At 35.5% G+C, this 11,007-nt stretch overlaps 1 protein-coding gene across 1 annotated transcript; it reads right to left on the bottom strand.

Moving 5' to 3' along the window:
- Positions 1–6,974: 6,974 nt before the first annotated feature.
- sebox (SEBOX homeobox) lies at positions 6,975–8,439 on the bottom strand. The gene is made up of 3 exons (XM_016505339.1): positions 8,078–8,439; positions 7,674–7,873; positions 6,975–7,601 (listed from the first exon to the last, which is right to left on the bottom strand). The coding sequence occupies exons 1-3, from the start codon at positions 8,175–8,177 to the stop codon at positions 6,975–6,977; spliced, it is 927 nt and encodes a 308-aa protein (XP_016360825.1). The 5' UTR covers positions 8,178–8,439.
- Between the last annotated feature and the right edge of the window lie 2,568 nt (positions 8,440–11,007).

Raw genomic sequence — 11,007 nt, 5'->3', positions numbered from 1 at the left:
AAAATAAAAAGATGTTGTTTCGTAATCGATAGCCTAAAACATATTTCTTAACTTTGATTTTTCGAGAAGCTTCCGCACCGGAGACCTGAGGCTAACCCGATCTCATGGAAGTGCGTATAAATAGTACGCCAAATAAAAACGAAAACTCGTGGTATTGATACGCAAAAATAGACTTTGGCGTGTATATGCTACGCGATGGGTAGGATTAGGGTTGTGGGGTAGATGCGTATCATATGCACGCCAACAAATTTCGTATCATATGCACGCGAAAACTGCGTATCATATGCACGCCAAACACGTGCGTAGCATATACACGCCAAAGTCCGTTTTTGCGTATCAATACCACGAGTTTTCGTTTTTATTTGGCGTACTGTTTGAACGTGACTAACCAACCCGATCTCACGAGAAAACGTAGCTATTTCACTAGAGTGCAATTTCGTACACATTCTGATTCGTATAAAATTGTACGATTTGTTTAATACAAAGTAAATACGAGGCTCCATCCCTATAACCCCAGTCCAAACCTATATATACGACCTTGATGAAGTATTTTATATACGCGCACCTATTCACCATATTGTCAGGATTTCTCCAACTCCATTCATTTACTTAGCGTACATTAAAACACATTAGCCTACTAAGAGATATATTTCTTTGTAAAAACGTTATTTACAAACAATCTCCCTTTTCCTCCTTGTTATTATTCGCTGCTCATTACTTTATCATTATATAAAGTTATGTCAGTTTATATATGGCCTAAATGGTCTTTCCAGAGATGCAGTAATGTTTTGCCAGCAGGTGTTTATTAGTGTTATATTTGCAGGAGCAGCATCATTTGTAGAGCTCTCTGTAGCTCGGTCTATTAAATGAATTATTGAACTGAAACCTGTTTTGAGACCAATACATACTTTAATGATTTATAGGTCTTCGTAATGTGGCATCATTTTCTGAGAGGAATAATAGAGAAACAGCATGTGCCCTTGTCCTGAGGAGAATAGAGCACAAGCGAATCTCAGTGACTTGTAATCTACATTAAAATAAATAAAATTTCAACGTGTCTCTATATGGATGTAGAGGAATAATGCACCAATAATATTTATATTAATGTTTTGTATGGTTTTCCAAGCACGTAAATATCCAACGAGGCTGTCAAATTTCCTGTCTATTTCCTATAAGATCATTTTTGTGAAATTAGGTGGTGCTATTTGTTAGCAAATGTCATGTGTTGAGGGGAGCAGCAACAGACAGACTCTAAGCGGCATTATTTAATGCAAAAAGAAATAATTAAATAAATAAACAAAACCGTTTCAATACCAGGCAGCAAATTTATCTTAGACTTATATTTTGAAATGCTTTTCTTGATTCATAAGGCATTGCATGCAAAATTGATTCTTTTGGTTGGATTTAACTATGTTTTATTTCAACAACCTAACTTTGCCCAACAGCCTACATATTTAGCAAAATAGCTCATGTTTCAAAACAGGTACAAGCTCTGTAATTGTGCATTTTCAAGATATTACTTGTCAGTTTCATTTTTTATTTTCTTTCATTGCATTTTAATGAGGAATTTTATCTTTTAAAAGAGTTCTCCAACGCGCTACAACATCGTGCACTCAAAGTAGTTCCACAGAAATTCACAATGTTAATGTTTTGTTAATATTCATAACACATTAATGCCGTATACAGTCCACCATGAGCAGTTTAGAGCAACAAAATAAACGATCAAACAGATTTCATATAGCCTATCGCTTTATGTGAGTATATGGGTAACGCAGCTTTTAAATTTAAGTTAGTAATTCATCGTGGGATCATACTGAGGATTATGATATCTGTAAGGTGTTGGTGTATAACATTCAGATGAAGTGACAAGCCTAATTGCTATTAGATCCGGTGCATTATGCCATGATTAAAATGACGCATATTAAGGGTTAAAATCATATCGACATCCTGCTGACTCTTTAAAAATCTTCTTCTGTGTTTTACCATATATTAAATAGCAATATTTCAAATATCTAGCAGGGGAAGATGCCCCCTTAAAGAACAAGGTACATTTACTTAGAAATTGTAACACATTTAGATGTTAGTTTAGCACGTGCACACTGAAAAAAAATTTTAATTCATCAAATGAAAAAAATGTAGGGTAATGATTCGCATCTATATTTTTTTAACTTGAGCCAATGAAAAATAAATAACTTGCCATGAGGCCCTCATTTTAATTGGATGAATTAAACATTTTTTTCAGTGCAGGTTGATGACGCATCAGCCTATGTGTTATTAAAGGAAATAAATAAAAACATTTGCTGGTTCAATTCAAAGTGAATTATTTCACTCAGTTAACCTGTTTGTGTGTGTGTGTGTGTGTGCGTGCGGACATTATCTGATTTTGTTCATCTATATTTTTTCCTGTGTGTGTGTGTGTGTGTGTGTGTGTGTGTGTGTGTGTGTGTGTGTGTACGTGTGTGTGTGCGTGCGTGCATGTGTGTGTGTGTGTGTGTGTGTCTGAAATGCACATCTAGTGAATAATAACCTAATAAATTACAGTAAGCATTAAATGTAAAAATAATAACACTAGTAACAACACATTTGGGCCCCCTGTGCCAATTCAAGAGGGGAAAGTGAAAAAAATGAAAATAGAGGAGTCATCTTTCCCCGAGGGCATCTTACCCTACAAGTTACAACAGCTAGCTTGTAATATTTTAGACAATGTTTGAAACATATGGCAGAAAGACATAGACTATTGGAAAATTGCACTGTGGATTGATTGTCTCACCTCCTGCCTTCTACTGAGTCCCATACAGAGCCTGAGTGTATTGCCTATTACTTCCACTGAGTCCCATAGCCTGTGTTTGCTGCTGTCCACTGCTGTCCTGATTGCCATCAAGGAGTTGTAAGAGCAAAAAATAAAATAAAAAATAGTGTGTGAAATCGACTGGTGGCCTAATATGGACACGCTCATGTCTGTCTGTGGATAAGAGTGCCAAACTTTGCCCTCAGCACCTTGGGAAAAATTGGCAATACACATTGTGGGCCCTTTCAAGACTGCTGTTTGAGACAGTCGATATGACACTTTAACCTGGCAACTCCAGTTAGTTACAAAGGGCCTCAGTTCACTTCACCTGAGACTGATGCATTCCTTAAAGAAAAGGACATGACAAGTGTGATTCAGCCAGCCATTCTACAGTCAGCACCATGGAAATCAACATGTCTGCCATAGTACATGCTATGAGACATATTGCCTCATTTGAATTACTTCATGGTAGGAAAGTGCATAGGCATTTTGGCATAGGCATAAGCATGTTTCAGCATGAGAAACTTGAGACGTGAGTCCGTTTAGCTGAAGGACTAAGTGTACTAGACAGGAATTGACAGGGATAACACACAAACATTCTGTTATAATATTCATATTGTCATTATTAAGGGTTTTCTCACGTTCATTTAATATGCAGTTTAGTGTATTGTTCACATAATTGTGAAATTGTTGATTTATGACAAATTGCGATGCTCTTTATTTCTTTCATGCACTGTTATAGTGACTACAGAAAGAGTTCATGGTAACATTTCAGATTAGGGAACACATGGTCACTATTAACTAAGAGTTTTCCCTTAATAAACTCATAATTTGCTGCTTATTGGTAGCATTAAGGTAGTTGTTTGCAGTTGTTAAGTTTAGGTATGGTGTGGATTAAGGGATCTAGAATATGGTCACGCAGAACAAGCCATTAATATGAGCTTTATAAGTACTAATAAACAGCCAATACTAGCATATTGGCTGTTTATTAGTGTAATATGCATGCAAGTAAACAACTAGCTAATAGAGAATAGTGCTCCCGAATTCATTAAACTAAGAGGGATGCGATTGCATAAATTTGCCACTAGATGGCACGTAGGTTTCTTGGTTGTAGTTACACTTTTTTTCATTTGTTTACACGCAATTTTGAAAACCGGGTTCTTTTTTTCAAAATATAAGCACAATTATCCAAACACCACACTCAATTTGCATAAGTGTGTAATGTTGTGCAAATCTGTGGAGGTGTTTTGCTCATTGGAGTAGAATTTTGCGAATTGTGTGGACATTTTTATTTTAGTGTGTAAACAATCGTAAAAAACTGTAATAGTGAAGTGAGAGAAGCGACGTGGTAATGCTTAACGTGCTTATTGTGATGCGGGTCTCCTAATTCCAAGCACTCATTACATTACTTTTAATTTTATGAGTTCCAGTTGTACACCGAAATGTTCTTTGCTTTCAGAATAGGTTCAGCCTTATAGTGATAACTTCAAAGCAAATTTGACATGTAGATTCTGTAATTTCAAGATACAAAATACTATAATTTACTTTTACACATTTAAATTGGTGTGTGTGTGTGTGTGTGTCTGTGTGTCTGTGTGTGTGTGTGTGTGTGTGTGTGCGGGCGCACTGGCTGGTTTATGAGGACACAGATTTGTATGACACAGGTATTAAAATATGAAGGTGGTTTATGAGGACACTACCTGTGTCCCTGTGATTCAAAAGGCTTAAAAAAACATACTAAATGGTGTTTTTTTGAAAATCTAAAAATGCAGAAAGTTTTGTGTGAGGGGTAGGTTTAAGTGTAGGGTTGGTGTAGGGCAATAGAATATACCGTTTTTACCGTATAAAAACCTTACGACTATGGAGTCCCCGTAAACCACCAACACCAATGTGTGTGTGTGTGTGTGTGTGTGTGTGTGTACCTCTGTATTATATAGAAGATTTCCATAAGGGTCAAATATAGAATTTAAAACTGTCCCTTTTCTAATAAACTGTTTCTACAAACATGTGTTTAATCATGTGGCAATATTGTAATGAAATATTTCAACCTGTAATGAAAAACACCTTGTGAATGTATTTCTTTTGACTAAGTTTTAGCACATAGCACTGAAGCATTAAACATTCGTGGAACATGACACAGAACAGCTCTGATGAATGTTCAGTTTGGATGGCCTTTCTTTGTTGTGAATCATCTTTTAATCCAGTTTCAATTTAAATAAGAAACATACATGTACCGACAGTAACAGTGGCATTAATAATGTTGTGAGATCAGGTGGTTTATACATTTTGAATTTAAAAATATCAAGTTTTGGAAAAATGTAATGAAATTACAATGATATGAAATTAAAAGTCTTAATAAGTGAATCATAGAATCATTCATTCAACTGATTCTTCAAACTGATTCATTCACAAAGCATAAGTTACCGCTGTCTTATTATGAATGTGTCATTGAAACTGTGTTTGGCGAAATACAGTCAAAATTGTCAATGTTGTGTCTAAATATTGCCATTTAGTAATAAACTTATTGTAAAAAAAAAAATATATATATATATATATATAATTGTATTATTTCTTTTAAAATAAATATCACAATCATAAAGATAGTCGAGAAAATAGCACTCTTGTCCTTGGGATATTGCATAGCTCTTTTATATTCTAAACACAAATAAACAGGAATTTATACAGGGGCAGGTCATATCTTGAATTTTGGTTGCATTTTTATTCATTTTGGTAGCATTTCTATTTTATACCAACGCCAGACTAGCTTGTTGTTTAGCTTAATGGAGGGCTGCGTCAGAGTGTATTGAGGTGTTTAATAGTGGTTTGATTTCACAGAGAACAGACACAGTGCTTAAACTGAGCTGTCACCAATGAAGGCAGGTCTGAGAGAGATTTAGACACCAGGCCAGGTGTGGAAAATAAACTGACATAAAATTGATTTTTAGGATACATGGTGTTTTAACTGAAGTTTAACAAGAAATAGTAATAATAATAATCAATAATTATTGTTATTATTAAAAGGTTGGCTGTACTGCCATCTTGTGCTGTAATGTAAAAATAATCTGGAGAAATGAAAATGAGTTATTCGGGATCACCTAACATTGTGTACCGATCAACCTGTATATGATTATGATTATAGTTCCTGGTTTGATTCTAACAAAATAAGCACATATCCCTTCAATATCTTTTCCTGGATTAAAGGATGTAGCTGCATCAGGGACACACACAACAGAGAAGGACTGTAGATTTGACACTAGGATTATGAGAATTTTTTCTATTTTATTTGAAGATTATTTTGCTGCAGAGATGATTATGATACATAGAGCTCAGTGTCCAGTAGGTCAGTGGAAACCTGGGAGGTCTTTGCTATTTTCTCCATAATTACTTCGATAGTAATATATTGTTTGGATCTTCAAATCCAAATGTAATCTAAGACCCATAAACTGACAAAACATGAGCCCTGAGGTTTTACATTTTTTTTGATCTTTCGTTTATTGTTTTGATTTTTCCATTTATTGTTTATTCCCAGGTTTTGTTTTTGTTCTGGTGAGGTATAATTTAGATTTCATTTCTGTATCCTGCAATACTGCAACACATTTGATATCTGATGTGATTGTCTTATATTTAAGATTAAATAAAAATGTTTTTGATGTTATGAATAAACGATTAGTCAAAACAAAACTGATTTGTGTAGTACATTAGTACCTTTTGCATTATTAAACAAACAAGATGCTTTCTTATGAAAAATTAGTATTGTCAGACATCATTAAAAAAAAAAAAATATATATATATATATATATATATATATATATATATATGACAAAAAAATATATGACAAAGATACCTTTAATTGGTTAAATGCAAATAAATAGATTAACAAGTGATTAATTTACATAAATATCAATGCACACCATGTAAACATCTTAATAAAAACAGAATACAGAAGAAACTTTTCCCATCACACTTACAGAAAGACATACTGTTTAAAACCAAAATAACTGTATTAAATCAAAAACTAACTGACGAGGAAACAACTCGTTTTTTTTTACAGTTGGCAGATTGCATAACATTTTCACAATCTTGTTGGACAATCCTAAACTATAGCTCTTCACATTTGCAATTATCAAAATAGCAAAAAATCATGAAATCATTAACACATATGAACAACTAAACAAATCAAACTGTACTAGCAGTCTTCCAGATTGGTGACTACAGCTGCTTTATATATGAGGTCGGAGATGTCTCCCAGTGAGGTCTGAGGGTAGTGTGTCAGAGCCTGTCTTTGCAGCGCTTCCTCCAAACTGGTTTGATGTGCAGGCATCGCTTGGTCCACAGACATGGAAGAATATATGGCCTGATTGGCAGCACAATCAGATTTCAGCTGATGCCCGGAGAAGCCTTCAGGGTGAGCTGAAAAGCAGTTGATCTGCCAGTGACCGCTTGACTGGCTTTGGAATGGATAGTGAGCCAACCTGTCGGATGGGCAGCTGGAGAAAGATGAAGCTCCAGGGGTTTCAGCCTGTCTGATCCCCCACTGGAGACCTCCGGGCAGCTCTGGAGAAATGGCTGGTGTGGGTGGCGTTGGATGCGGAAGATTCTGAGACCAGGAACTGAGAGCTGGTCTAAGGCTTTGCTGGTGGCCTCTGCAGGCCTCTGGTCTGTCTCTTTGTTCTGGAACACCATACATTTGTTCCGGGTTTGAATCAAGATTGGTTATAGAGTGAGAGCTCGCATCCCTGCCTGGACTCCTCCTAACTGCTGTGCTCGACTTCTTGCTTTTCATACTGCGAGCTCGTCTGTTTTGGAACCACACCTGCAAAGAAATATTAAGATGTGAAATCAAGACAAATCAATAATAATGCACAGCATTCTCTAGTTTTCTGACCTGGATTTTGCTTTCTGGAAGCAGCGTGAGTGCAGCCAGTCGCTCGCGCAGAGTGATGTCTGGATACGGCGTGATCATGAAAGCGTGCTCCAGTTCCGACAACTGCGCGCGGCTGAAAATCGTCCTCTTTCTTTTCCTTTGCCCCTCAGCATGGTGAGTCCTTTCGAGCTCAGGAGACAACGAATGCTTGCTGGTTACATCTAAAGATCAATTGTTCAGATAAGTGTTGTCAGAAAACACACACACACACACACACACACACACTATCGTCTCGACTGTTAGGAAGAAATGCTTTATAAGAATGCCAGAGTTCTTTAACTATACACAGGCGAGAATAATAAGAAGGAGTATCCAAAATAGCTTGTATCAATCCAACATGCTGTTTAATGGGTTTTTATGCTCACCTGTCAACTGGACCATGCTTGTGTTGAAAATAAAATCTCTTTCTGTCTCCACGCTTATTTTTTTAACCAAATCCAACGATTGGTCAAAAAAGAATGCCATAGTCGTGAATTAGCGCAGTAGAGGTTCAGAGCAATGATAAATGCTGCGAGCGCTTTTAAAGCCACCGACTTTATACTCGCCCCTTTTCACACCCGCTCGCTCCTATCGCCCTTCAAGGTGTCGTCGTTGGCACAGCGACAGCCTAAATCAGAGAGGAATAGAAAAGCCTTTAACTTTGATCCCCCCCCACCTCTACTAGCATGTCTGGCAGCTTCGCACAGCCATCTCCTGGAGCTGCGTGCCGACAGGAAAGCAGAGATTCAGATTCGGTCTGTCTGTCTGTCACAGCTCTTTTATCAGGCAAATAGCCACACACTTCACCTGCCTGCTTCTGTCTCTCATGAAAGAGAGAGACTTTTTTTTGTTGTTGTTGCCACAGAACATGTTGGAGGTGTTCGATCAGGCTGCTTCGATGCAAATTTCCACAACAAAAATAATATGTAAATATTCTATAAAATAAAAAGAATAAAGTTAAGTAAAATAAAAAAAATCGTAACAATATGAAATAATAATACCTAATAAAATATAAAACTCTTAAAAATCTTAAAGATGAACAATTACCTTATAGGGGGATAAATGTGGAAAAAGGGATTCCTGCTGGATTTGTCTGAGAGTTTCGATTTTATTCGGCAATAATTAAATTAAAATGATCCAAAAAGTGCCAACAATAAAAAAAATATATATATATAATTTTTACAGTATATGCATATTCCCTCGATGCATTTTTCTAATATCCAGGGACATATTATTATCTAAGGATGATATTACTTGTGCGGATTAAGAGCGGTGTGCGACGAATGAACAGTAATCTAAACCTGAGATTATTTCAGTAATCTGTGTGTTTTTCAACTTTGTCGGCATGAGGCTCCATCACTTTGAGGTCAAAATTCACCTTACTACTATTAATATAATATGTGCAACTTTTAGGGAAGACTTCACACAATTATCTGAGCCCTTCTATGATATAATCTCGCCCAGTACATGTGCTCAGAATACACATATAGGCTATTTCAGACGCTTTGATATTAAAAGCCTATTGACTGGGACAAGTACAGGCTATTAGGCACACTTAGACACACACACACTCAAATCTGACGAGTAAACCAGAAGCACCGGGGGAAAGCTGTATTTTCCTGGTTTGGTTATAAATATGATTTATGGAAAGTATACGTTTTTAATTAATAAAAAGCAATGCACGCTGATTCTTGTGTCGGATACTGAAGGACAATATCTGAAAGGACAACAACAATTCACAAAGCTACCAAAAGCATAACATGTAATAACAATGTTTAATTTATCACTGGATAATCTGAGAGCATTTTAATTTCGGGGTGCTTGTTGTTGTTGTTGTTGTTTAACGCTTCACGTTATCTACATTCAGCACTGGCTTCTGATTATTGCTTCTCTTTCTTTTTATTTTTTTCTATAAGGGTGCATCGTCTATTTTATGTATTTTTATTCTTTTTTCATTCATTTTTACAGAAGGAAATTATTTGGACGGTAAACCAGACTTGATGAGTTATAAAATAAAATTACAATATCAAACCAAGTGGCTTGAGTAGATATGCTACTCCTTTTCGTAGGACTAGATTAATTTTTTTTAAATGATTTTTCTTCTGATTGGAGTCTTTTATGTTCCTATAATATCTAACAGAAATGCTACATAATTTCGGTGGCCGTTTTGAACAGTGTCTTGTTGTTTCATTTGAAGTTTTTGTGAAATGTTTGCTGCAGTGTTGTTGGTGTTTCCTTTGTTCAGAATAGTAAAATATGTCCTTCTGTTTTTGCTGCTAAATATGTGAAAAATTCGGGAGTGCTATTATGAATAAGAATGTTCATTATATTTCTCATTTCTCGTGTGAGAAAGAAAAGGTGTGCAGCAGCAATACATGTTAATATTCTAAAGTGTGCATGCTTCTCCTCACAGAATTGTTATTACAATCATGATCACATTTGAGGAAGCAACTAAACTCTGTTTAATTGCGAAAAGCATGTGGCGTTTGAACACACTGGTATAATGTGCTGTTTGATTCGCCCACACAGGGTCGCTGTGGTTATGCTGACATGCCTATGGGTTATTTTTGTTATGATATTGTCTTGTGAACTTGTAAGTTTTTTTTTTTTTCATTTCTTTTTCATTCAATGTTATCTCTCTTCTCTTTTCTGTTACCTGTTTTCCCTCTGCTCGTGTCATCACCCATTTTCATGAAAGCATTTTAACATCATCATAATTCGGCTATTAGCAGAAATAGTAGTAGGCTAGCAGTAATGCAAAAAAACAAAACAAAAAACCCGAGTTATCTAGACAAAACTTGCTATATACATAAACAGAGTTACAGAACACATGAAAAAGTAGCCTACAAAACATTACAGCCATACCACGCTACCAGGCTTTTTTATTCATATCAAAATCAACTTAAATGAACTATACCAACAAGTATAAAACAACAGCAATAAAATTTAATAAATCATTAAAAACAACAATAAAATAAAAAAAACATTTACATGAGGGTAAACACTGAAAGTAGTTTTTAACATTTCAAACAAAAATTGTGCCCATCGTAAACAATTTTAGAATTATAGTCTTAAAAATTGACAGCACATTATTCCTACCTAAAAATATAATTGTTTTTGTAAAAGTAATAATGATAATAATAAAATAATAAAAAATTAATTAATAATAAATGACTGAATCCGAAAGTTTGTGTTGTAATAAAGAAAATTCTTTTTTTAAAACACTATACATATTCTGATCCCCCCGAGAGACAGATACACTAGGTTCCAAAAACACGATCAGTCTCTTCTGTATGACAGAAAACGCTTCTTTGTC

This window comes from Sinocyclocheilus anshuiensis, unplaced genomic scaffold, assembly GCF_001515605.1.
Source record: "Sinocyclocheilus anshuiensis isolate Anshui unplaced genomic scaffold, SAMN03320099.WGS_v1.1 scaffold238, whole genome shotgun sequence".
In the NCBI taxonomy this organism is placed as follows: Eukaryota; Metazoa; Chordata; class Actinopteri; order Cypriniformes; family Cyprinidae; genus Sinocyclocheilus; species Sinocyclocheilus anshuiensis.
Note: the sequence above shows the minus strand (reverse complement) of the source record. Positions and strands in the feature narration are given on the sequence as shown.

Coding starts and splice junctions, on each gene's coding strand:
- sebox (XM_016505339.1), bottom strand. CDS start 8,177: ATGGCATTCTTTTTTGACCAATCGTTGGATTTGGTTAAAAAAATAAGC. Junction 7,874..8,077: donor AAGCATGGTCCAGTTGACAG/GTGAGCATAAAA, acceptor ATTGATCTTTAG/ATGTAACCAGCAAGCATTCG. Junction 7,602..7,673: donor TTCCAGAAAGCAAAATCCAG/GTCAGAAAACTA, acceptor ATTTCTTTGCAG/GTGTGGTTCCAAAACAGACG.